We start from the raw sequence: 27,017 nt of genomic DNA, 5'->3' as shown, positions 1-27,017 counted from the left end.
CTGACTCTTTCATGTTCGCCCCTGCTCTTTATTTCTTTCCACTTCGCCCCCTCTTCTTTTCTTCCTCTTCCTTTCCGCCCCGCCATTCTTTCCTTCTCTTCTCTTCTCCCCCCCTCTTCTTTTCCCCTTCTTTCACTGAAGTCCCTCTGTCATCTTCGACACACCGCGGTCGCCCACCCACCGCGACGGCATGCCACCACTGACACGCTCGCCCGACACGCCACCGCTCACTTCCCCTGCACGCTCCCCTGCCGCTTTCACTCTCTCTCAACTCTGGAACCCCCGGATTCGGATCTCTCTCGCAAGATCGACGCCGAATCTCACCCTCTCGCTCTCGATTCTTCTCCCCAATCGACCCGCGACACTTCCCTGCACAAAACTCCTCCATTTCGTCCTCTCAATTCCCCCGATTTTCGGCGATTAAACTCGAAATCGCTCGTTGGAAAACTTGAAACCTCGCCGCAAAAAAATCGAAATTCCCCTCAATCCGGACAAGCCTGAGCCTCGTAACACCGGTCTTGAGCACGGCGCAGCCCAGGCGGCGCTCGCCGCCGCCTCCCGCGCCCTCCTGCACCGTTGCCGCAGCGCCTAGGGACGGGAACCGCCGTTCTCGGCCGCCGGACTCCTCTCCTCCGCCCAACTTCATCTTCTCCGCTCACCCTCCTTCTCACGGGCTCGGCCCATCTTTTGGTTTATGCAGGTCCAACCCAGCAGATTCGGCCCAGCCCGCTCTGCCCAGTCCAGCCGAGACGATCCGACCCGTTCCGCCTCCCCTCGGGTTCGGCCCGGAACACGCGACCCGTTTCGCCAGCAGATTCAGTCCAGCTCCAACACCCAGCTCAGTTCGCCCGTGCTCGCGGCCCAATGCGCCCTACCGCGGCCCAACTCCTGCGCATTCGGCCCAACCCACGCGCACGGCCCAGACCTTCGCACTCCCGGCCCAACTCACCGGCCCAGCGCCCCTTTGTAGCCGATCCGCACTGTTCAGACCGCCCGGTCCGGTCTAAACGCCTGGTTTATGGTTTAAACCGAAATTAGGTATATTATTCCGACTTAGTGACATACGTAGGTCTTAATTCATGAATAAATTTGATGATTGCAATAATAAATTTTGTGATTGTCGTGTCGAAAATTTGAATAAAAGTTTCTTTAAACAAAGAAAAGAATGACAAAAAATAAAATAATTGTTGCTTTAATTAAATCAACAACAGCACGAATTGGAATATTTTAATTACTCGACATTAAAACCGATTGTTTGAAGCGAGAACGAATACACACGAACCAATCTTATGTTCACTCGACTTTAAGGGAATTAAATCGATTAAACACATGAAAATTGGTTTAATTAATTATTCGGACTTATAATTGACAAAATTAAATTCCGCCGTGACTGATCTTGCTTGTTCGTATGCACATGTGAATAATTAGATACGCTTTTGATCGAAATCCCGCACGAATCGGCTAATCACGTAAATACGACATTAAAAGACACAACTCTCTGTTTTCTGTTTATTTATTGCAAGTCGAGCTCGGATCCTTAGGATACGATACACATAGGGTCCAATACCCTCTTTTGTTAATCACGGGGTCCAACGCCCCAACACACCTAGCGCCCGCAACTCGAGTGCGGAATCGGGTCTTGTTTCGACTTACTGCTTCGCTCCTAGTAGTGTCTATGTGGAAGACGACTCGGATCGAGTAAGTAAGTCGCGGCCGGACATGACCCGGGAGCTCGACCGATCCTACGGCTATCAAGAGAGTCACATGATTCTTTCGCCATCCGTTGGTTCGATTGGACCCGACCCCCGGCTCTCTGAGCCCACGTTGCTTTAATTTCGATTTCGGTTACTCAAACCACACGGTGAGCCACGAGTGGAATAATAACCGAACGTGAACAGACCGGGATTCAATTGTTGTAATCTGTATTTTATTTATTTATTTGAAAGAACAATGTAAGGATTTATGTTGTACATTTATTCATGTAAGAATCCCGGTCGGAGAGCGGACGGTTGGAGTGTATCTTCGAATTTACTGTGTCAAAACGTGTAAGATGAGCGGAGCTTAATTAAGCGGTAATTAAATTAAAATGGCAAGCCTAGACAAGCTAGAGTACTGATAGGGCATGCGAGATATAGGCTCGCATGTAACATAACCCCCGAATTCGAAACCTCGGGTTTCACAGACCATATGCCTTAGTAATTAGGTGTACCCCGTACCCCTAGACCCGGGCAACTCACCGGCCCTCGACCTTCGGGTCGTAAACAAGTAGTGGCGACTCCTTCTCACGTGCGTCCGTTGCGCGTCCCCGGGAAGGTGGACACTCCCAAGCCACGTTGCATGGGCGCGCGCATGCATGCCCTGACGAGACGAAATTCGAGTGCGCATAGCTTGGCGACTCCACTGGGAACATCTAAAGGGTTTGGGCTCAATCCCGTTTGCTTGCTTGCTTGTTTATTTACCGCTTTCCGTCGTTTCCCGCTTATCTACTTACGCACATTTATTTCACGCATGCATTGCATATCATGCTAGCTTTAGGTGCCTTGTCCGAAATCCCACGGGCGCCAAAATAGGAAGCTAGGTTAGTTAGAAGTTCCGAGTTAGGGAACGGATCGAGTCAGCTATGCCACCGAACCGGCCCCCAAAGATCCTCGCTCGATTTCAAGGAATTCACACCCTTGAGTCGGGAGCTCCCATCCATAGATAGCACGATCCCTGTAGCACCGAACCATGCATCGTGCTATGCCTCCATGCAAGCCTTCAACCCGACGCCGACAACAGTCTATCGAGTCGGCCTGCGTGCCAATTTGAATCTTTTTTTTGTTTCAAGAGCGATGTACATATAACTTGTAACATGAATTAAGCCGTGGGCATTTACATTTTCGTAAACATGCATCATGTAAATTTTTAAAATTAGGATGTCATTCGCATTGATGAGTCTTAAGTTGATCTTTCTTTCATCTTGGTAAGGGATGCCGCACTCGGTCTCTTGATTCGCGTCTCAACAAAGTCCGTCAGCACACGAGGATCCCACCGAGTCTCCGGAAACCAAGATCGACACACTTGCCAGGACATCCCTCACTCCAAGCACAGTCATCATGGTATTTTCACCAACAGCAGAATCGATCACCTTCGCTGGTAAGCTGCTGAGAAAGATGAGGAACTCACCGACTAACCGTGACCTCTAGAGAGAGCTCTCCCGGACCCGCAGCAAGCTACAGAGACGCGATCAGGAGCTCGCTTGAGCGAACACCTCCTTGGAGAGGTCTCGGAAGAAGGCTCGTGGAAGTCTTCACATGCACCTTAGGATAGACATCTTTACCAGGCCCTCGCCTGGAATTGGTGCTTTCCACGGAGATGGTCGCTCGCGCCCCGAGCACAGTGGAAGATCGATTTAGGGCTTGTTTTTCAAAATTACATTGTATTTTCGAACCTTGTGGATCAATACGAATGACGACATTAGCTTTCAAAATTCATACATCTCATACACCGCACCTCTTTATTTATTGTTCTGTACATTTATATAATTAGCAAAACTCGCTCGCGTTGCAACTTACAAACTTGTGGAAATTAGGTAACCATAACTGGCGCTACATCGTTATCCTACTCGTCGGCAATTGAGAATGGCACAAAACAACAAACCCGCTAGTTTCGAGGAAAGCACTCCACCGACGCCGGTCTATTCTCAACCGCTCATGACTCATGCACCGCTACCACCAACCCCTGCGGGAGTGCCTCCGGCACACTCGGGAGTAGTTCCGCTACCAGTCCCATCACCGGAAACTCGAGCACCGTCCACCTCCACTGATGGTGCCCGCATCGTCACGTTGGAAGGTGACATCACCACATTGAGGGGTACGATCAACCAAATGGCTGCTGACATGGCCGAGCTCATGGCTTCGCTCAAGGGCCTAAACCGTGCCTCCTCGAGCTCTACTCCACCTCCTGGATACGGGCCAACGGTCGACTTGAACCCTTGGGTCCCACCGACCCATGCTCCTGAGAGTGACGAAGCGCCCGCAATGCACGCACCGGCGGTCCACCCGGTCAACATTCCTCCGCCACCGATGACGTTCCCGGCGGTCGTTCCTTTCCTACCGTCGGACCCAGCTATATTAGCACCGCCGCCGATGTCCATACCGGTTCCGGCACCTGTTTACGCAGTTCTTCCGCCGATGGTCTTCTCGGCACAGAGCCCCTACGCCCCTGCTCACACATCCGAGCCTCTCCCATTCCAAGCTCCACAACCTCATATCAGCTTTTCTTATCCAACTCTACCTCCCTTAAACATTCCCATCCCTGAATCGGGCACGCCAACCCAGGCTGTCCCCATAGTTCTACCGACAAACTTTCTCCAGGAAATGGGGGCTGAGCAGGAGCAGAGATTGAAGAAGATGGAAGAGAACATCAAAGCCTTACAATCAGGTGGCTCCCGCCTCGATTCCGGAGATGGCGATTGGAGCCTTTTCCCGGGTATGCGACTACCCCCGAAGATTAAGGTGCCTGAATTCCAAAGGTACCATGGCACGACCGACCCTCGTCACCATCTCCGTCACTACAGAGGAAAGATGCTACAGTATTGGGACTACGAAGAGTTCGTCATCCACACGTTCCAGGACAGTTTGGCGGGAGCGGCTCTTGATTGGTACATGTCACTAAAAGCAGCGGATATCCCTACATGGGTGGACCTTTCGAACAAATTCATCGACCAGTACAAGTACTGTGCAGAGACGCCCCCGACCCTGTTGGAGCTCAGTACAATGGAGATGACCGAGGACCAGGGCTTCGAGGCCTACGCAGTGAAGTGGCGGGCTAAAGCGGCGAAGCATATCCCCCCGATCAGTGAAGCGCAGCAGATCCAGTTATTTCACTCCACTCTCACAGGGGCCTACTACTTGCACCTATTGGCCCATACTTCCTCATTCTCCAGTCTGATCGACGCTGGGAAGAAACTTGACATGGGCATCAAGCTTGGGAAGATAGAAGGACCGACCGGAAAGGAGGGGCAGTCATCAAAGAATGCCACTGTGCCATCACCAACGAGTAACAAAAGGGGTAGAGATGCGTCTGTTAATGCCGTAAGCCTTGGACGCCAAACCTCCATGCAGTATCAGCAGCAATACCCGGCCCTGCCGATTAACTACTCGACGCCACCAGCTTATCCTCCGCCGCAGGCCCTGCAACCATACGATCATAATTACGCGCCTACCCCTCACTGGGCATCTTCAAATAGGCCCCTAACTTTAGGAGTTCCACCATCGGCTCAACCAGCCCCGACTTTGCAACCTCGACAAGGAGGACAAGCTAGGCCGCGTTTGCAATACCCACCTTTGCCGGCTCCCCAGTCACATGTCTATCCCCAACTTTTGTCAGCTAAGGAAATTAGACCCGTGGCCCCTCATCCTCAGTTCAATCCTGTGAATCAGGATCAAAATCTTCGTTGTGAATACCATATGGGCGCTCCGGGGCACACTACGGACGATTGTTACACCCTCCGGGACAAATTGCAGGAGATGATTGAGAAGAACCAACTCCCTTTCAATGAAGTTAAGCCACCAAACGTCCAGGCTAACCCCCTCCCCGACCATGGATCAAGCTCTGACGCGGCTATCAATCTGATTGGTATTTGCCCTGGGGGCAAGGACAAGGCCGAAGAGGAAAAGCTGATTTCTCCATGAGACTACCTACGTAAAACGTTCCCTGCGTGTAGTTGAAACTATAAGCCCCATGGTGGAAGATGGATTTTTGTTGTAACGCAAATGCCGATCTTAATGAAAATACCTTCGCATTTTTTGAAATCGTCGCACCTGTACATTCTTTCTCCTCATTTATTTCAAGCACTTTCGCCTGCTGAAAAGAATTATTTTCATTGCTAGGTTCCACTCAAATGCAACCAACCGACACAGCGACTTGTGTTATTTCGAGCTATGCTTTTGAGATGCCAACCCACCCACCGCAGTGGATACTAATCAACAGACGGAGAACCATGCGCCTTGCAAACATACATTCCTCCCTAAACTCGCTCTCTACGCTTATCTGAATGCATCCTCAAACGGACTCCTAGCTAGAAAGGGGTAGCATGACAGTTTTCAAGACGCCTTATTGGTTCTTTCAAACTTGTTCGATTCGCATGTCCCTGTGGGACCCGGCTCCTCGAGTTTTCTAGGACGGTTGCGTTTACCTACTCGTGCTCGAGGAAAGTGCACTCATGCGGCCCCCGGCCACGTTCTAACCACTTCAGTGTGACGATAACTAGATTCCGGGAATTGAGTGTTCCCCACGCTAGACACCCATGGGTCGCGCGCTGGATGAGGGAACTTCCCATGGGTCCACCTTACATTTCTTACCACACATTCCACCGCATAATCGCCCGATACATCACTTTCTTTGTCGTATTTCACAGGGACACGCCGGTCACAGGCCAAGAGCGATGTGCAGGTTCACACCTCCTCGAGAACTCTATCGGGCCCTTCACCCTTTTACTTCGATAGGGAAAGGGTCCGACCATGAGGTACCCCCATACGAAGCCGAAGACGAAGACAATCGAGCGAATCACTCAGCATCGATGCAACCATCTTCCTTGAACATCCGACAACTTCAACAGCGTGCACCCTCCAAAAGGCACGCACTGTAAAGAATAGCAAGAAACAATCGGGGACATCGCACCAGGAGCCTGCCACGGGCCAATTTAAAAATGAAGACCGGGGCATCCCCGTTTGGACATTCGTACAGGGGTAACATCGGTTGTTTATTCACAGAGCAATCCTACATTTTTTTTTCTTAGACAATAGGGGAAGTTCACTTGTAATGCTTGCAATGGCAAATGACACGAAGTTCGACTTCCGAGTGCATAAGAGTCAAGCTTCCAAGAAAGCCGGCCCTCACAAGATGGGATTGGGTCAAGCACACCAAAGCGACCACGCAATGCAAGGTCGAGGAGTTTCCAACAAATACACGGGGTACAAAACGATCCCAACTGGAAAAAAAAACAGAAAGAAGCGGAAAAAAATATGCCAATGAAGAGAGAGAGAGAAAAGATGCAGGGAAAAACCCGTCAATGAATAAAACGAGGCACCGCCGAGATATAAAACTCCGGCACCGCCAATTCGAAAAAGGAATCAACAAACCCTGACAAAAAGGGGAAGCAGCAGACGTAACTCCTCGACAGGGTCAGAACGCAACGCGCTCCGAGGTCGAATCCTTTGAACCATTCGCCCTTGCAAACTCGAGAGATAAAATAATCGAGCCCGCTAGGTCGAAAACCCCTCGAGGCGACCTAGGCAAAAGTTAGGGTAAAAGAGAGGCACGACTGAAAATCCCTTGTGGGCGGCCGTGGCAAAAGGAGAGCTCATCCCCTTTAGGTTGAGAGGTACGGCCTCGAGGTGGGTGATCGTAGCAAAAGGAGATTAAACGAGAGATAAACAAAACAGTTACTCTAGGCTCTCGCACACTGTGCGAACTAGGGATTCCCAAGGGAAATGGCCAGGTTATCTACTCCAATGCGATCCTCGATCGGCTCTTCAACACAACTCGACTTTCCAAGACGGATTCTTTCCCAGGCATAATGGGCAACCGAGCACACCATCCGAGCAGTTTGGCACAGCCCACACCGCGAAAAGACAAAATGGGGGGTACATCTCGCTGCAGGCGTGAACCCGTGTATCCTTTTAGCGTGGGACAACGTGCTCTCTATGCTTTCTCTTTTCTCTCTGTCCATAAGCAACTAAATGGGTCATAGCCACCCTGCAATCGGCTACCACAAAGCCAAAGTCTCAGACATTCCTTTCCGGGAGCCTAGTCATAACACTTTGGGATGACTAGACTGAGGTCTGATCAAATTTGTACAGAACTCCCCATGCGGGTCACAAACGCAGCCGCCTTGCGCTATCCTGACGAGAAGGATCATAAGCCGACGAGCGCGTCGAACAAGTGATAGAGTCGTTAGGGCATCACTGAAGACGTCTTAATACACCCATGCATGGCTAGCAAAAACCCCTGAAAGCCTTGTATCGAGGCCTTCAAAAGCGAGATCTAGTCGTATTTGTCAAAGCAAAATTCTTCACGGGTTACCCAGGGGACCCAAAACTGAAACATCGTGCGTCACAATGACGTTATCTTCATAGCATTAATACGCCCATACATCTTTAGTAACTCACTATGACTTGCTAATGATGTCAGGATCACAGATACCAAGCGGCAAGAACTATGGCAGACTTTGATTCCCGGTCTCACGGGATACGTAGGCGCTCACTCTTTTGCAGGGCCAAGTCCCGTCATCACTTTTCAGCAGAGCCGAGTCCCATCTTTACTTTTATAGCAGGGTCGAGTTTCGTCCTCACTTTTATGCAGGGCCAAGTCCCATCATTACTTTTTTGCAGGGCCGAGTCCCATCTTTACTTTTATGCAGGGCTGAGTCTCGTCTTCACTTTTATGCAGGGCCAAGTCCCTTCATTACTTTTCTACAGGGCCGAGTCCCATCTTTTCTTTTATACAGGGGCGAGTCCAGTCCTCACTTTTATGCAGGGCCAAGTCCCATCATTACTTTTTTTGCAGGGCCGAGTCCCCTCTTTACTTTTATACAGGGCCGAGTCCCGTCTTCACTTTTATGCAGGGCCGAGTTCCGTCATCACTTTTTTGCAGGGCCGAACCCCATCTTCACTTTTTTGCAAGGCCGAGCCCCATCTTTACTTTTATGCAGGGCCGAGTCCCCTCTTTACTTTTATGCAGGGCCGAGTCCCGTCTTCACTTTTCTGCAGGGCCGAGTCCCGTCATCACTTTTCTGCAGGGCCGAGTCTCATCTTTACTTTTATGCAGGGCCGAGTCCCGTCTTCACTTTTATGCAGGGCTGAGTCCCGTCATCACTTTTTTTTACAGGGCCGAATCTCATCTTTACTTTTATGCAGGGCCGAGTTCCTTGTTCAATATTCTGCAGGACCAAATCCCATCTTCACTCTTATGCAGGGCCGAGTCCCATCTTCACCTTTCTGTAGGGCCGAGTCCCGTCTTCACTTTTCTGCAAGGTCGAGTCCCATCTTTACTTTTATGCTGGGCCGAGTCCCTTGTTCAATATTCTGCAGGGCCGAGTACCATCTTTACTCTTATGCAGGGTCGAGTCTCATCTTTACTTTTCTGCAGGGGCGAGTCCCGTCTTTACCTTTTTGCAGGGCCGAGTTCCACCTTTACTTTTATGCAGTGTCAAGTCCCATCTCCAACATTCGGCGGGGCCGAGTCTCACCTTTATTCTTATGTAGGGCCGAGTCCCATCATTACTATTCTGCAAGGTCCATGCACTTGCACAATTTTCTCCCACGCATCCGATGGGGTGCTTCTCATGATCTTTGGCTGCATCCTCTATCCGAGTACGCAACCAAAGAGGGGCAAGCTGTCAGCACCCCATTTTGGTCCACTCTAGCCAAAGGATGGAATTTTTATTTATTTTTTTTTAAAAAAAATCTCTCTCTCTCCAAGGGTCAAACCGATCAGATTGCGTCAGACTGGTCACATCGCATCAGACCGGTCAGATCGCGTCTGACCGGTCAAATCGCGTCAAAAATTCTGACGCGGGTCAGAACTTTCTGACTCTTTCATGTTCGCCCCTGCTCTTTATTTCTTTCCACTTCGCCCCTTCTTCTTTTCTTCCTCTTCCTTTCCGCCCCGCCATTCTTTCCTTCTCTTCTCTTCTCCCTCCTCTTCTTCTCCCCTTCTTTCACTGAAGTTCCTCTGTCATCTCCGACACACCGCGGTCGCCCACCCACTGCGATGGCCTGCCACCACTGACATGCTTGCCCGACATGCCACCGCTCGCTTCCCTTGCACGCTCCCCTGCCGCTTTCACTCTCTCTCAACTCTGGAACCCCCGGATTCGGATCTCTCACGCAAGATCGACGCCGAATCTCACCCTCTCGCTCTCGATTCTTCTCCCCAATCGAACCGCGACACTTCCCCGCACAAAACCCCTCCATTTTGTCCTCTCAATTCCCCCGATTTTCGGCGATTAAACTCGAAATCGCTCATCGGAAAACTTGAAACCTCGCCGCAAAAAAATCGAAATTCCCCTCAATCCGGACAGGCCTGAGCCTCGTAACACCGGTCTTGAGCACGGCGCAACCCAGGCGGCGCTCGCCGCCGCCTCCCGCGCCCTCCTGCACCGTTGCCGCAGCGCCCAGGGACGGGAACCGCCGTTCTCGGCTGCCGGACTCCTCTCCTCCGCCCAAATTCATCTTCTCCGCTCACCCTCCTTCTCACGGGCTCGGCCCATCTTTTGGTTTGTGCAGGTCCAACCCAGCAGATTCGGCCTAGCCCGCTCTGCCCAGTCCAGCCGAGACGATCCGACCCGTTCCGCCTCGCCTCGGGTTCGGCCCGGAACGCGCGACCCGTTTCGCCAGCAGATTCGGTCCAGCTCCAACACCCAGCTCAGTTCGCCCGTGCTCCCGGCCCAGCGCGCCCTGCCGCGGCCCAACTCCCGCGCATTCGGCCCAACCCAAGCGCACGGCCCAGACCTTCGCACTTCCGGCCCAACTCGCCGGCCCAGCGCCCCTTTGCAGCCGATCCACACTGTTCAGACCGCCCGGTCCGATCTGAACGCCTGGTTTATGGTTTAAACCGAAATTAGGTATATTATTCCGACTTAGTGACATGCGTAGGTCTTAATTCATGAATAAATTTGATGATTGCAATAATAAATTTTGTGATTGTCGTGTCGAAAATTTGAATAAAAGTTTCTTTAAACAAAGAAAAGAATGACAAAAAATAAAATAATTGTTGTTTTAATTAAATCAACAACAGCACGAATTGGAATATTTTAATTACTCGACATTAAAACCGGTTGTTTGAAGCGAGAACGAATACACACGAACCAATCTTATGTTCACTCGACTTTAAGGGAATTAAATCGATTAAACACATCAAAATTGGTTTAATTAATTATTCGGACTTAAAATTGACAAAATTAAATTCCTCCGTGACTGATCTTGCTTGTTCGTATGCACATGTGAATAATTAGATACGCTTTTGATCGAAATCCCGCACGAATCGGCTAATCACGTAAACACGACATTAAAAGACACAACTCTCTGTTTTCTGTTTATTTATTGCAAGTCGAGCCCGGATCCTTAGGATACGATACACATAGGGTCCAACACCCTCTTTTGTCAATCACGGGGTCCAACGCCCCAACACACCTAGCGCGCGCAACCCGAGTGCGTAATCGGGTCTTGTTTCGACTTACTGCTTCGCTTCTAGTAGTGTCTATGTGGAAGACGACTCGGATCGAGTAAGTAAGTCGCGGCCGGACATGACCCGGGAGCTCGATCGATCCTACGGCTATTAAGAGAGTCACATGATTCTTTCGCCATCCGTTGGTTCGGTTGGACCCGACCCCCGGCTCTCTGAGCCCGCGTTGCTTTAATTTCGATTTCGGTTACTCAAACCACACGGTGAGCCACGAGTGGAATAATAACCGAACGTGAACCGACCGGGATTCAATTGTTGTAATCTGTATTTTATTTATTTATTTGAGAGAACAATGTAAGGATTTATGTTGTACATTTATTCATGTAAGAATCCCGGTCGGAGAGTGGACAGTTGGAGTGTATCTTCGAATTTACTGTGTCAAAACGTGTAAGATGAGCGGAGCTTAATTAAGCGGTAATTAAATTAAAATGGCAAGCCTAGACAAGCTAGAGTACCGATAGGGCATGCGAGATATAGGCTCGCATGTAACAGAACCCCCAAATTCGGAACCTCGGGTTTCGCAGACCATATGCCTTAGTAATTAGGTGTACCCCATACCCCTAGACCCAGGCAACTCACCGGCCCTCGACCTTCAGGTCGTAAACAGGTAGTGGCGACTCCTTCTCACGTGCGTCCGTTGCACGTCTCCGGGAAGGTGGACACTCCCAAACTGCGTTGCATGGGCGCGCGCATGCGTGCCCCGACGAGATGAAATTCGGGTGCGCACAATATAAAAATAAATGCACATTAATTAAGTAAATACGAGATAAGGTAAGAGAGTTTGGGTTGCCTCCCAAAACGCACTTGAGTTATAGTCGTCCGTCCTACAATAATGAAGGCCATTGAGCCATGTCAAAAATGACTTTATATGCTCTAAAAGTGTCACTATTGTATTTGCTGACTATTTCCAAAAATGACACCTCTTCTCCCATCGTTATTGAACAATAGGATACTTTTCTAATTTTAAGGTGACAGATTTAGAATTATCACTAATTGAGTCTTACTGAGTCATTTTGGACAACAAAAGGTGTCACTTATAAATCATCATTATATAATTTCATAGTGATTGTTTCGAAAATGGCATCAATTATTCTATTGATAATTTCTAAACTATCACCTAGATATTTTTAACGTCAATTTGAAACTATCACCATATTAAAGTATCGACAGGTTCTAAGTATTTGATAAATACTTAATTTTATAATTATATATAACTATGAATTATATTATCACTATAAAAATGATAAATAAATACATTTTTAATATATCCGCGCAACCTAAAAATCAATACTAACGTTACTCAGATATATAAATATAAAACATTCAATATTTTAATATTATCACTGTTTCGTCATCCATGGTAAGAGTCACTCCAATATGTTAAACGTATTCCATATCTAACAAAGACAACCCCTCAAAATGTAAATCTAAGCAAAATATTAACAAAATTACCATCAATCCTGTGTCAATATATGAACATGGGTTTAGCCTATATCACATGTAACCAAAAGAGCCCATCCACATCTCTTAGTTGTCAACCGTAAATTGTCTTGTTAGGCAAAGAGTTATCTTCAAAAGTAAGTCTCACTTTGGGCTTCCGACACCTCTAGTAGAACAGCACCTCATCTGGATAATTTTGACAATCTTTGGAACATAGTAATTATCCATACTCTCCTTATGGGCAACGAGTTCATTTTCTTCTTCCCCTTCGGCATCTTCATTGTTTTCATTTTCTCTAGCTTCTTTCTCTTGGATTCCATCTTCGAAGTGGTCGTTTTCTTCAACGTTGTGGTTCCATCATTCTCTACACTATATTCATTATGATTAACAGCAGATGCAACCTAACCAAAGGCAATGATAATGGAAACAAGTTATGCTAAAAGAAGAATGAATGTAAAGAAAGGTGATTCTAAAATTGCATCAAGTCAGAGAGACAAGTAGACAGCATATAAGCAAGGCTAGATGAAAGCTCGCAAGTAAATAAAAAGTATTAAAAAAACACAATGTAGTACAGTAGAAAAAAAAATATATAATTCAATCCAACATTGGAAACTCAAAGATAAGAAAGAAACTAGAAAACAATATTATCATTGAAGCAAAAGAGGACCGCAAAATCATACTTTTTATTGACCCGGTGGAATGCATAATCATGTGTAGAAGCTCAAGAATTAGCACCAACCCTCGATGACAAATTATGCATCCGATGCATCAGGTGCCTAATACAAGGTAAGACACATATTAGTTTAATGCCAACGCCCAGTCGTGGGTCACGGGATCCTTCGCGTCATCTGATGGTCTTGGGCCACAATGGTCCTTAGCATTAGATCTTTGTGTCATCTCAGCCGGCGATAGTCCTCCACTTCGAATCAGATCTCGGCAACGACAAGTCAGACATATAGTAGTGAGTCTTCCGCATCGGCACCGGTCGTTGCTGGCAACCGTCCTCTCCTACATCTCCACTTTTAGATCTGTGGTAGAGACGTTGTCCTGGAGGTTGCAGTAGCCCTCCTCCTCCTCTCCTTTTCCGATGTGGTGTGCCTGTGGCGGTCTCCTCCTCCCCTCCGGTGGTTGCACCTTTTCCCTCTCCGACTAAACCGATGGCAGCGAGTGGCAGCGACCACTGACAGCAGCAGCAACGCTGCCTCCTAATGGTGTTGACCGCCTCCCGACTGGAGGCAATGCCCTCCCCCTCCCCAACCAACTTGTCTGTCCAACGGGCTCTCCTCCTCCCCTCCGACGGCAATTCTTATCTGTGGCTACCCGCCTCCTCCTTGACAGCATCCTCACCCCTCCACTTCAATGATTATGCCACTAGTATGACTGATCTTACCACCTACCTGCGAAAACCAACTTTTTGTGGCTTTGCCTTTTTTTCTTGTTTTTTTGGCAAGTCTCAGCTCCCTAGTGACGGTCGCTAGTTTAAAACATGCTTTGGTATGACTAATTGATTTAATCTAAATGTTGTGATCTGTGAAGGGTTTCTCCTTCGAGTACCGATCCAAGACTCCTCTTGTCTCTACTCCTATGTTTTCACATAATAGTAATCTCTGCATAGATTGCATTTTTTGCTAGGTCCATGTAGAGTGTAAATGCAAGAGGTTGAGAATAAATCCACATAAATTGAAAAGATTTCTGCAACTGTATTTGTACTTATTTGATGTGCTTTTGTCACATTATTGCAGTGATCCCGGTTGATCTGTTGCATTTTTTTTTGTCCTTGTAATGAGGGGTGAAAACGGGCTGGTTTGAGTGATTTATTCAAAGTATTTCAATCTCCACTTAGTACGGACTAATTTTTTTAGAACAAAAGAACCGCCTAAAACCACTTGGGGCATGAAAAATCACTCGCCCATAGTTTCGGTTTTTCGGGTAGTTTTTTGGGGACCGAAAGAGGAAAAATTGTGAGACCAATTGAAGAAATTTTGAAAAAGATCAAGAATCGCGAAAAAATATATTGACATTTTTCTTTCTCTTTTTCTCACAAATGAATTGACATGTATAATAACAATACAAAATAATTATTTCTCAAAAAAATTGAACAATCTATCAACGATTTTAGTGAAAATATATATAAACATGTATATATATGAATTTTCGTGTGGGTGCACGTAGCGCAAGGATTTCCGGTCAATTGCGTTGTTTTTTGGTGGATTTTTCACGTCCTTAAAAACCATCCATGAACGCTTTTAGGTTTTCAAGTTCGATTTTTTTCAGGTTTTCAGTTTTCCGGGTTTTTTCTTACACCCCTACTTGTAATCTTTTTATTGGTCATTTTGCTCTGTACCCATTTTTGTTATGGACCTTCGTTGATTGCAAGCCAAAAGAAAAAGGTCACCAACACTTACTAGTGAAAATTCCGTGCAAGGAAAGGGGAGCTGGAAATATTGACAATTTTAATAGTATTGTTAAAAAACTTAAAAGTATATAAATCATATTTTTAAAGTACATATGCAATAAATCTCATTAATTAGTTCATTTTAGCAAAACATATTATGTCCAACTTGATAGAATGATGCCCCTGTTATATATATGACTACTATTTCACCGGCTTTCAAAATGACATCATTGATCCATCCTATTGCTACCATTGGAAACTCCATATAATTTCTCCTTACTTCTTTCTAGTTGTTGTTGCCTTATTTACAATCTCTCAGAAATATTCCCTATTTAAATAATTTTTCACTAGCATAAAAGATTTAATTGTATAGGAGCAAATTTTCATCGTCTTATTGGCTTTAAAGTTGAATTGGACTCGTCTTGCACTTGCTTTATAGTTAGCTAAAACTTACTTCAATCGGTACAATTATTGTAAAGTATTTAAAAATTTATCTATGCTTAAAAAATTGAAAAAACACATTATTTCATTCTATATAAGAGTTTTCTCGCGAGAAATCGTATGTCTAAATACATGCATAACAATTTATGCTAATTCTATTTAGTGAAAAATATTATGTTCTGCTTGCAGATTTTTCTCTTGTAAAAATACATGATATTCTCTTTAACCTGCAATTATTGTTCCATCATATTGATACATCTTATCAAGTGTTTATGGATTACCTCATTTTGTTGATTGTTATCTTAGGCAACTTCAGTTTCATAGATTACAGCATTTTGTTGGTTGCTATCATGGATTACCACATCTTGTTGGTTGACATTATAGGCAACTACATATAATTGTTTATTGTTTCTCACTAATTATTCTTGGTTCATTCATGATCCATAAGTAAAGATCCCTATTTAAATATTTTGCAAATCGTAATATATAATTGGATTAAGGATTGAAATAAGACTCATTATGTATTTTTTATAATTAAGTAAAACTTCATAATTAAGTAAATGTCATAAAATTAATCCAAGTTTTTTTATACCAGAAAATTTAAGAAGAAAGTGAACGTATATAATATTATTATTTACTTCATAGAATAAATGTATATATTATTATATTATTTTAGATTATTATTATTTCATCTTCAAGTATTGCATATGTTTTATATGGCAAATTAAGAAAAAAATAAATTTATAATTTCATATTAGAAAAGCCAAAAATGAAGTAATAATATAACTTATAATTTATAATTTAATTTTAAAAACAGAATTATATATCTAAATCTTAACAAAATTATGATAATTCATTATAATATATTGTAGATCGCAAATAAATATTAAAAACTCTTAAAAAAATCCTAATTTGCATTTATATATTAATTTTTTTAAGTACAAACTATTCTCGAAGATTATATAATTTCTTGATAAATATCTAATAATTATATCTTATTAATATTTGTATGATCCGTGCAATGTGCAGACGTATACACATTATGCTTTTTCTTCCGAAATGTAACTTCCGGAGAAGCTGTGACATTGGAGTCAGTGGAGTTTCTCATCTTCCGAATCAGGGAAAACTAGGTAAGTAATGGGTGGAAATTTTAGAATTACGATGACAACTAGCCCGTTCATTTCGCGGACAAATGTGGTAACACTTTTCAGCAGTAACTAATTTCTCAAATAATTATATACATTACGAAGAAATATTATGCATTTGAAAATTGAATGTCGAATGCGTAATGTTATCTATCGATCTTGATTAAAGGATAACCAGATAAAATATTTACGAGTTCAAAAGAGAAACGGACATGTGCTAATGCAGCAAATCGGATTCTTCACCAAGAAACTGATCACCCCCCATTTATCTAAGGACTACCAGTAAATTAGACTATCGAGTTTTGCTGAATTGCGCCAATAATTTTCGTGAAGGTTATTCTAACTACTACTCACAATGACGATGGTACCGCAGTGGTATCATGAGTTAATAAGAGAATTTTCAGCAAGCATTCCGGCAAAGATTTCTGTTTTCTTAGCAATGCTGGAAAAAAAAATCCGGATTAGCCCCGACATTCTTATTATAAACGATACCATATTTGCTCAGATATTTCTTATTGATTTGACGGTTCATCTTATCATAGACTAACCTAATTTGAGCTGATATTTCCCAGCTAACATGAAAATTGCAGTGCCTTACAATTCGCGGCTCATAGGGGTCTAAATAAGGTAGCACATTCATTCAAGTCCGAGCAAACTAATGACAAAACAGTCCAATGCTCAGCATCAACATCTGATGTTCATCTAAATGAATAGGGCCCCTTCGGCTTATTCTGGACCGAGGCCTCAATCTTCTACATCACCGCCGGCCTCAGCAAGGGGATAACATCAACCGCCTTTGTGTTCTCCTGGCTCTGCATTTTCCAACATCAGTGTCAGTAGATACTTAGCTCAAGTGAGAAGACCCGAATATGATTTCATATCCATCAAATTCAATCCATATGCAGCTGGATTTCAAATGCACACTTTCTAATTAATAACTGCCATTGAAACAATTTCCTACTTTGCGTTAGGCACTTAAAGCTTAAGCCTTAGGCTATCATGTTGATCAAAAAAGGATGGTACGTTCATCTCAAGATTCAATGAGGATATAAAAGCATGAGACAAATTAACACCGGCGATGTGGAAAAGAAATGAGATGCTTCTAGCAGAAAGAGTAGCAAACTTCTCAGATCTCTTTCGACAGCTGAGCTAAAGACTTATACTTGCACCAAAGTGGATCCGAGCGCAGAAAATAGGGCCTTGTTGAGAGATACGGTGCGTGAGATCTAACCTGGGACTCCTTTGTCACACCGGTGACATTCTAATGCAATTGCAACCTGAGCTAGTGGAACTCCAAGTTTTGGTTTCAGTGCATTGACCTTCTTCAGCACATCGTCAACCGGAGAGCGGCTCGCGAGAGTCTGTGACTATAGAAGTCAGCAGTTTGTAACCGGACAGCATAGGCTAACATATCAATCAATTGAAGGATGAGGTCTTAAATTAGCAGAAACCATTATGAACTTGACTCACTAGCCCCAATGAAACAGTGAAAGAACATAACAGATGAATGTTTAGTTTCTAATCAGGGTGGTTAAAGAGTTTGATATCAGCATCGGTCGGCAAAACAGAAAATGGAATGCCAATCTCTGATCAAGAGATTGGAGACAACAGCATAAGACGGAAAATGGTCGTAAAGAAAAGTCCTCCATGACATTATCACATTAGGAAGATGGGTTACCTTGTAAATAATGGTCGTAAAGAAAGGTCCTCCCTTAATAATTTTAATAAGTATACATTATTATTATTATATATGAACTTATTATTTAATAAAAATACATTACTATATATAAATTATATTATCAAATTCCATTTATTATTTTAATAATAATTGCATTACAATTTGGGTATCATATCATTATAATTAATGGGATAAGCAAAATTAGTTATAAAATATATTTTGGTTTTCACACAAAATTATAACTAATAAATTTCAAAAATATATATAAATGTAACTAAAAAAGAAAAAAAAATACACAAACAGTATATGCATATATATATATATATAGAAATATACCCTTCTACATATACCCAGTGATATATATCACCGGATCAATCGAGATCGAGGAGGATGGTTGGGAGGTATTTTTAAAAAAAATTTAATTAGCAAGGGCCGATCTCTTGCTAACGTGGATAATTTTTTATGATGAGCGAGGGACTTAGCGAGGGATCCAATCCCTCGCTAAGTTCCCCTCGCTAACGTGGGTAAATTTTTTTTTTTCATTACTGGCGGATTATCGAGGGCTTAGCGAGGGTTAATTAGCAAGGGATCGGATCCCTCGCTAATTGCTTGTATTTTAGTAGTGATATACTACTACTCATATTATCACTTGTGAAATTTGACCATTCAGGTTGTTTCAATATAAAAACGAAAACAATGCCTAACGATACTTTGATTGTCCGGGAATGGACAATGTGCAACTAGTTCCAAGATAAGAAAGCTTTAAACACATTTAGCCAATTACATCTTTTCATTTCCCTAGTTAGACCTCTAACTACACAACGAATGTTCTAATAAGAGATGAAAAGATCAACAAAGGAAGCATGCTTGAAAGAGGCAACTCCTTAAGAGGCACATAACGGCTATATCTCCTTCGGATCACTGAAGTTTGCCTCGAAGGAAATGGATTTTACACGAGTGCATTGATTAGGCAACACGTCTGGAACCTCATGAACAGAAAAATGCTACAAGAGGTAGCAAAATGATACGGGGTGAATCATCTATGATTCACATTGAACCTATACAGAACAACAGACAGGGAAACATTTGAAAGCTGCATAAAAGTTCAGTTTGCGTGGGACAATTCGATTCTAGACATTCAGTTGCATGTGGGTTTCCGAAAAGCATTCTCATTTAACTAAGAAGATATCAAATTTCCATTCAGACATAATCTTCACAAACCTTGAGCAAAAGACTTCCAAGCTTTAGACTCTGAACGTGGGGCAGATCAAGAAGGAATCTGTTCAAGCTGCTGGAGCTGACATTGCCGCCAGAATTCCTATCTGTAATATTATCCTCAAAATAAACTGCAACTGACATCAACGAGTCGGGACTTTGAAAATTGATTGCTCCTAAAGGGATTGAAATATGGACGTGCTGGAGACTTGGATTGTTGATGTTGAGATGCTTGATATCCTCCTCCACCATCAAAAATCAATTTTGACAGCTGAGGGCTACTCGAAATCAGATATTCAAGCGCTTCTCGAGCCATAGTAACAGAGATCAAAGACATCGTTTTCAGCTTCTTGAATCCTTGAAATGTCAGGGGGAGGTTCATGGAACAATCCATCAAGTGCATTTGAACCAAATCTTGCATACCAAAGAAACAAGAAGGATCTTGTAGGGTCGAGAACCGGGGAAAGACAGCATGAGCTCTTCCACGGACCTCCTCAAAAGATGGAGAATCCGGCGGTCAACATCACCACCCTCATCCTCACCCTTTATGAACTGATGACAAATCTCGAACTTGCGTACCGGGCCAGCATGAGAAAGTAAAACATGATCGATGATTTGAAAGATCGTATACCAAATGCTCTGTTGGAGGAAATTATGGAATGAAAGCACCGGAACCGTAGCCCAGCCACTTGTATCTCCACTTGTTCGATAAGATGCTGGTCCTGACGGCCTCTTCCATCGGCAAATGTGAAAGGATTTGGTCAATAACGTGCTCCGGCAAGTTTCTAATCCTGTCTTGCTCTTCCTCCCTCCTAAAGGGCAGCAAGAAGCTCCACTTTCTATACCTCAACGAAACCTGAAACCACCACGGTTCCTGCGCTGGAACAACATTGAATGTCGAATGTCAGAACGGAATGGAAGTCACAAATCAGACAAACATTTTTGGCGTCTTCAATGGAGGATTTGGGTTTGCTATTCTACTCAGTAGGATGGAAGAGCAATGCTGTCTTCTGCATACAATTTCTGCCGAGAAATCATGTGCGGGCGGTATAGACTCAGTGGCAGTGACAGTAATTTTTTGTATAATCATGGGCAATTGTTTGTACCTTCACCTTCGACAGCAATGTCATTTCCCATTTCAATTTTGAAATTTGCCCCAATTCCCGCCACCCCCTCTCTCTCTCTCTCTCTCTCTCTTCATTGAATTATGAGTAAATAGGCAATTTCGTCCTTGATTTTCGCAAATTACTTCAATTTCGTCCCTAACTTATTTTTTATATCAATTTCGTCCCTAACTTTGCACTTTTGTATCAATTTCATTCATGCTACATCAAATTGGTGGGCCTTTGCACGATTATATCAATTTAATCCCTGACTTTGTACAGTTACATCAGTTTAGTCCTTGACTTTCGCAACACAAGTTCTTGAGTTTTGGCGTTACATCAAATCGATTCCCGATTACATAGGGGCAAAACAGCATTACTGTTCCTCCAGTTTGTTCATGAACTGAATTGATGTAATGACTGGGCAAATTGATGTAACCCTAAATTATTATTTTCTTCATCTGTCTTCTCTCTCTCTCTCTCTCCGTCTCTCCGTCTCTCCTTCTTTTTCCTCTTACAGTTCCACTTCAAATGAATTTTCTTTTCTTTGTCTTTCTCTTCCTCTTCATCTTCCTCTTCTTGTGCTAGTTTCCATTTCTCGCTCAGCTTTTTATCCAGTCTTCTTCTTCTTTGTTTCTTCTTTCCTTGGCAGCTTCTCGACAAGTTGGTCTACCCACCTCCGATGAATTTCGATGCCCACCCTACAAATTCGAATCCCATGCCAAGATCACGTCGCCAATCTTCCTTTATGGACTGGAGCTCTTTCTCTCTCTCTTTCCCTCTCGGTCTTTTCGGGGAAGCTCAAGAACAGAGCAGATAATAGAGTCGAGGGACAGGGCTTCGGGGAATCACCTTCATCGATCACCATGCTTCGATCTCTTCTGAACACAGCAACTCCCGTTCTCTCTTGGTCATGTTTGCTTCTGAGTTGCTTCTTCTGCAGTTCACAATGATGATTAGAGATGACCATCAATTCTCTCCATTTCGATCTTTCACTCTCAGCTCAGTCCAACTCCTTCCATGCCCCTCAGCTCACAGACTCAACTGATCTCCCTCTCTCCCTCAGCTCTCTCTCGAGCTCCTTCTCTCTTCCTCTCTCTCCCCCTCACTCTCGGACAGAAAATAAAAAAGAGAAAGCAAGCAGAATAGATAGAGAGACAGCTCAACCAATTCACCCATGCTCCCTCAACATAACTCGAAGCTCGGTTCTTTTACTCGAAGCTCAATCTCTCTCTTGAGTGTTCTTTTGAAGCTTTACCTCAACTCTCACGTTGCACGCTCTACTTCTCATTCCCTCGATCCTGCCACTTCGAAGCTCTCAAATCTCCTCCCCCCGCTCCATCCCTCACGCGACCAAAACCCCCACCTCCTCCACCTCAAGTTGACGACGAGCTGAAGGCCGTCCTGGGCGATGATCTCTCTACTCGATTCGCTGCTCTAAGAGGTTCCCTTCATCCTTTCTCGTCCTCATCATCTTCTCCTTCTGTGGCTTCCGCGAATCTAGTCCCCTCAAGGACATCACTCGCTTGCGATGGCCGAGTTCGAGACCCTAGCTACTCGAACCCGACGATGAGGAGAATGAAGTCGAGAAGATCATCTAATGGGCCAAGGACGTTGCGTATCTCAATCGCTCTCCTCCGTTTGATGAAGAGCCTCATGACGATGACGATGATGAGGATAGCGACCTTGAAATAGCTCAGGGACTAATTTGGTATAGCACAATGACCAAATTGATGTAACAATTTGCACCATTTAATACCTTTAGGGACCATACTTAACGATATGACCAAATTGATGTCGCATTGGGACCTGATCAATGCAATCATTGACTAAATTGATGTAACCGTGCAAAGTCGATGACCAATTTGATGTAACAGGGATGAAATTGATGCAAAAGTGCAAAGTTTGAGACGAAATTAATGCAAAAATGCAAAGTCGGTGATGAAATTGATGTAAAAAATAAGTTAGGGACGAAATTGAAGTAATTTGCGAAAGTTAGGGACGAAATTACGTATTTACTCTTGAATTATTACTTGTTAGAAGTTTCGTTAATTTGAGGAAATGGGTGCTGCGATGGAGATACACTCGCCTGAAGCTTAAACTTATTGATTCAATTCTCACAAGTGAAATTATCAATATGATTTATTTAATAATTTCCTTTTATTAGGTCCATAAACTTCCTTTGTAATAAAAAAATGTTTCATTAACTTCATTTTGTCTCATGACTTTAATCATTCTCGAATATGTCCCTTTATTAATCAATAAAGTTGAAGGGCAAATCGAGGGGGTTTTATTTCAACTCCTCTCGCTCTCGAAATTTTCTTATTTTTTAAATATTTTAATCTTAATAAAATTATGATAATTCACTATTATAATAATAATAATAATAATAATAATAATAATAATAATAATAATAATAATAAACAGAGGGTTTTATGGCCTGCATGTATATATTAATTTTTCTTTAAATACAAAGTATAGTCAAATATCATATGATATCTTTATAAATAACAAGTATCTTATTAATCTTCCTATAACCTGTGGAATGTGCCTTCCTCCACACGGTACGCTTTTTCTCCCAAAGTGTAAACCTCCACAAAAGCGGTGGCATTGTGAAGGAGTCGGTGGAGTTTCTCATCTTCCCAAATAAGGAAAATTGATAATAGCTTGAGTGATGGGCAGAAATCTTACGGTCCGTTTAATTTCGTAATCTGATTTTAAGATTTTAATTCTAATTTTAACTCTACTCACTACACAATAAAAGTTAACAATACAATTGTTACTCTTTTTAAAAAAAAAAAATTTAACCATTCAATTTAATTTTTAATAATAAATTCTATTAACTATTTATTACTTTTTTCACAATTCAACAATACAATCATTACTTTTTTTCAATTATTCATTACTTTTTCACACTTTTTCTCATAATTCAACATCACAATAATTACAAACCGATTAAAATCAAAACTCAATTCAACTCAACTCTAAAACCACATACACTATTAACATTTACGACTACTAACCCATGCAATGCACAGGCAAATGTGACAACACTTTTCAATAGTGTATAATCTTCCCATATATATATATATATATATATATATATTATGAAGAAATATTAGTTATTTGAAAATCAAATGTCGAATATGTAATATTTACTGACCTTGATTATAGGATAATCAAGACGAGATATTTACTGAGTACAAAAGAAAAATTGTCACATGCTACTGCAGCGAAGTGGATTCTTCACTGAGAAACTGATCGTAAAAGTTCTTCCAAACGTAAAAGTTCTTCCAAACTACTAGCAATCTCAATGATAACACGGTGATCTCATGTGATAGCAAGAGAATTTTAAGCAAGCTTTCTCGAAAAGATTGCTCGTTTTCTCAGTAATAGTCGGTAATACTGGAAAAAACAAGTCCGGAGTAAGCCCGGACATTCTTATTCTAGATAATACCATATTCACTCAGACATTCTGATTTGACGGTTCATCTTATCATAGACGAACCTAATTTGAACTCATATTTCCCCCCTAACATGGAAATTGCGGTGCCTTACAATTCGCAACGCATAGGGGTTTAAATTAGGCACCGCATTCATTTAAATTTGAGATGGAATCGTTACACAATGTTCACCTAAACGAATCGGGACGTTTCGGCTTACTCTGGACCACGGCCTCAATCTTCTCCATCACCGCAGGTGTCAGCAAGGGGATGACATCAATCGCCTTCATGTTCTCCTGGATCTACATTTTTCAACATCAGTGTCAGATATTCATCTAAGGAGACCATCATACGACATCTACATGGTTTTTTAACTTTTAAATCACTTAATAAATTAGCGTTGATGCGTTAAGTCAAACGTTTATTAGGCAGGCAAACGACTGGATGGACAAGTTCTGGTGTGGAGAGAGATCTCAGTTTTATCATACCATCAATTCGATCTATACGCAGCTGGATTTAAAATACACACTCTCTTATTACCAACTGCTCTCTAACCAAATTCCTACTTTACTTTAAGCGCTGAAGGCTTAAGCTATTAGCTTATGAAAAGGACCGTATGTTCACCTCAAGATGAGAATAAAAGCATGAGAAAAATTAACATCAGCCCTGTGGAAAAGTGATAATGCTTCTAGCAGAATGAGTAGCGAACTTCTCAAATTTCCTTTGATAACTGAACTAAAGACTAACACGTCCGAACCCACAAATGAGGGCCCTGAAAAAGAGATACAGTGCGTGGGATCTAACCTGGGACTCCTTTGTCGCACCAGTGATGACTGATGAGACATTAGGATTAGCAGCACACCATGCAATTGCCAGCTGAGGTAATGGAACTCCGAGTTCATCTGCAATTGGTTTCAGTCCATTGACCTTCTTCAGCACATCATCAACCAGTGAGCGGCTCGCAAGATTCTGAGACAATGGAAGTTAGCAGTTCATAACAGGGCAACCTATGCTAAAATTTATATCCATCAATTGAAGGATGAGGTCTTATGTTAGCAGAAAACGTCATGAACTAGACTTAACTAGCACCAATGAAACACTAAAAGAACATAAATAAATAAATGTAAAACTTCTTATCAGGATGGTTAAGAGTTTGATATCAGCATTGGTCAGCAAAACAGAAAATGAAATGCCGATATCCGAACAAGAGATTGAGACAGCATACTATACCAAAGACAACAACATAAGATGGAAATTGGTCCTAAAAATAAATCCTCCATGACTGCATTGTCACATTTGAAAGATGAATCACCTTGTAATTTTCCAATGCAAAGCGGCTATCAGGAGGAATAGTTCCCTTGCTGTATTTTCCTGTGAGCACACCAGATGCAAGTGGGCTCCAGGTAGTCAGACCTAACCCGTAATTTTGGTATAAAGGAAGATATTCGGACTCAACCTGCATCCATTAAGAGGTTGAAATGTCAGTAAGGTGAAGAGTCAAATATTTGGGTAACTTTGATTGCCAGAATAACTCATTTCCCTCTACAAGAAACCTCATGGGTTGGTCTTACTGTTAGCGAATCTCTATATCACTTATTAAAAAGATCAATCAAACCGAAAGAGAACACAAACAGTGCAAGCATCTCAATTCACCTCAGATGGTGACAACAGAAGTCTGTTCACAAGTAGCATCAACATGCACTGACCAAACCACTAATCCTCCACCTAATGAGCCCCAACCTGACAGTTCAATTCTACTGTATCGATTTATCCAATAGGATGCAAATGGTATTCGGGTTCACCTTGTGCCTAGACAACAAATTATATTCCGGCTGTTCAACTACGGGTCCCATCAAATCGAGCCTCTCGGCAATCCCCCAAGCCTCCGTGATCTGCTGGGCCGACCACTCGCTAGTCCCCCAATAAAAAGCCCACCCCTGGTCGATCACATAGTTCATAGCTCTCACCGTCTCTTCGATTGGAGTCGAGATATCAGGCCTGCAACAGTTCCCGGACACACCCACAAGCCAGAAATTAACAAACTTTACTATCTAAAGGACATCAATGCATCTATTGCTGAAATCTGATGAATTAATCTCAGGTCAGACAAGGTCGTAAAATTGAATGCTTATGAAAGGATCAAGAGAGAAGATGATTGCCTGTGACAGTAGATGACGTCGATGTAGTCCATGTCGAGGCGCTTGAGGGAGGCCTTGGTGCCCTCGACGATGTGCTTCCGGGAGAGGCCCTTGTCGTTGGGGCCGGGGCCGCCCCAGAAGATCTTGGTGGAGACGACGAGGTCGGAGCGCTTCCAACCGAGCTCGCGGATGGCCTGGCCCATGATCTCCTCGGCGCGGCCGTTGGCGTAGACCTCGGCGTTGTCGAAGAAGTTGACGCCGTGGTCACGGCAGCACTGGAGCAGGGCCTTGGCCTCCTTCACGTCAAGCTGGTTCCCGAAGCTGACCCATGCGCCGTACGAGAGCTGGCTCACCTTCAGCCCCGACCGGCCCAGATTCTTGTACTGCATCTCGAGCTGGGAGGGATGATAGGATGGGAAATGGTGGAAATGGATGTGGGTTGGTAGAGAGAGCACACTGAGCAGAGCAGACCCACTTATAGGGGGGGAGAGAGAGAGGGAGAAGAGAGAGAGAGGCAGGGGATCGCTGTCCGGAGAAGGAGCAGGAAGCTGGGAATCTCTTTGGCGGTGGCGCCAGAACTCGAGAGGCTTCTATGTTTTATTTTTTTAATTTAATTATTTTTCATTTTTCATTTTCTAAAAATAAAAGTAAACTAATAATTTGTCAAGATTGTTCTTAAATCGAATCAGATCTCAAGAAATTTTTTATATCAAATTAGATTTTTACTGATTAAGTGCACATCATATATGACTCATTCCGTCTGACTGTCGTCCAATGGTGGACGGAAATA

The 27,017-nt window shown here is 43.4% G+C and overlaps 3 protein-coding genes and 1 long non-coding RNA gene across 4 annotated transcripts; 2 read left to right on the top strand and 2 right to left on the bottom strand.

The window, feature by feature from the left end:
- Nucleotides 1–109: 109 nt before the first annotated feature.
- LOC116214669 lies at nt 110–3,469 on the top strand. Its single transcript, XR_004158304.1, has 2 exons — nt 110–1,038; nt 2,968–3,469. It is a non-coding gene; the product is annotated as an uncharacterized LOC116214669 (long non-coding RNA).
- Nucleotides 3,470–3,620: 151 nt separating this feature from the next.
- On the top strand, nt 3,621–5,675 carry LOC116214430. The gene has a single exon (XM_031549836.1). The coding sequence runs from the start codon at nt 3,621–3,623 to the stop codon at nt 5,673–5,675; it is 2,055 nt and encodes a 684-aa protein (XP_031405696.1).
- Nucleotides 5,676–17,107: 11,432 nt separating this feature from the next.
- Nucleotides 17,108–20,707, bottom strand: LOC116213137. Its single transcript, XM_031547972.1, has 3 exons — nt 19,550–20,707; nt 17,882–18,011; nt 17,108–17,462 (listed from the first exon to the last, which is right to left on the bottom strand). The coding sequence occupies exons 1-3, from the start codon at nt 19,793–19,795 to the stop codon at nt 17,437–17,439; spliced, it is 402 nt and encodes a 133-aa protein (XP_031403832.1). The 5' UTR covers nt 19,796–20,707; the 3' UTR covers nt 17,108–17,436.
- A 3,274-nt stretch (nt 20,708–23,981) lies between these two features.
- LOC116214897 (probable voltage-gated potassium channel subunit beta) lies at nt 23,982–26,806 on the bottom strand. Its single transcript, XM_031550389.1, has 5 exons — nt 26,249–26,806; nt 25,892–26,087; nt 25,402–25,545; nt 24,894–25,058; nt 23,982–24,391 (listed from the first exon to the last, which is right to left on the bottom strand). Exons 1-5 carry the CDS (start codon nt 26,614–26,616, stop codon nt 24,278–24,280), a joined length of 987 nt encoding a protein of 328 aa, XP_031406249.1. The 5' UTR covers nt 26,617–26,806; the 3' UTR covers nt 23,982–24,277.
- Between the last annotated feature and the right edge of the window lie 211 nt (nt 26,807–27,017).

The sequence above is a fragment of the Punica granatum genome, chromosome 7 (assembly GCF_007655135.1).
Source record: "Punica granatum isolate Tunisia-2019 chromosome 7, ASM765513v2, whole genome shotgun sequence".
Classification (NCBI taxonomy): domain Eukaryota; kingdom Viridiplantae; phylum Streptophyta; class Magnoliopsida; order Myrtales; family Lythraceae; genus Punica; species Punica granatum.
The sequence above is the reverse complement of the archived record's forward strand: the minus strand, read 5'-3'. Positions and strand labels throughout refer to the sequence as shown.

What these genes read in the sequence shown, in the direction of transcription:
- LOC116214430 (XM_031549836.1), top strand. Translation starts at nt 3,621, where the DNA reads ATGGCACAAAACAACAAACCCGCTAGTTTCGAGGAAAGCACTCCACCG.
- LOC116213137 (XM_031547972.1), bottom strand. Translation starts at nt 19,795, where the DNA reads ATGGTGGAGGAGGATATCAAGCATCTCAACATCAACAATCCAAGTCTC. An exon ending in TTGGAAGTCTTTTGCTCAAG is followed by an intron (nt 18,012 to 19,549) that starts GTTTGTGAAGAT and finishes CTATAGTCACAG; the next exon opens with ACTCTCGCGAGCCGCTCTCC. An exon ending in GTGTGACAAAGGAGTCCCAG is followed by an intron (nt 17,463 to 17,881) that starts GTTAGATCTCAC and finishes TGGAAAATGCAG; the next exon opens with AGCCAGGAGAACACAAAGGC.
- LOC116214897 (XM_031550389.1), bottom strand. Translation starts at nt 26,616, where the DNA reads ATGCAGTACAAGAATCTGGGCCGGTCGGGGCTGAAGGTGAGCCAGCTC. An exon ending in GACGTCATCTACTGTCACAG is followed by an intron (nt 26,088 to 26,248) that starts GCAATCATCTTC and finishes GAACTGTTGCAG; the next exon opens with GCCTGATATCTCGACTCCAA. An exon ending in ATTTGTTGTCTAGGCACAAG is followed by an intron (nt 25,546 to 25,891) that starts GTGAACCCGAAT and finishes TAATGGATGCAG; the next exon opens with GTTGAGTCCGAATATCTTCC.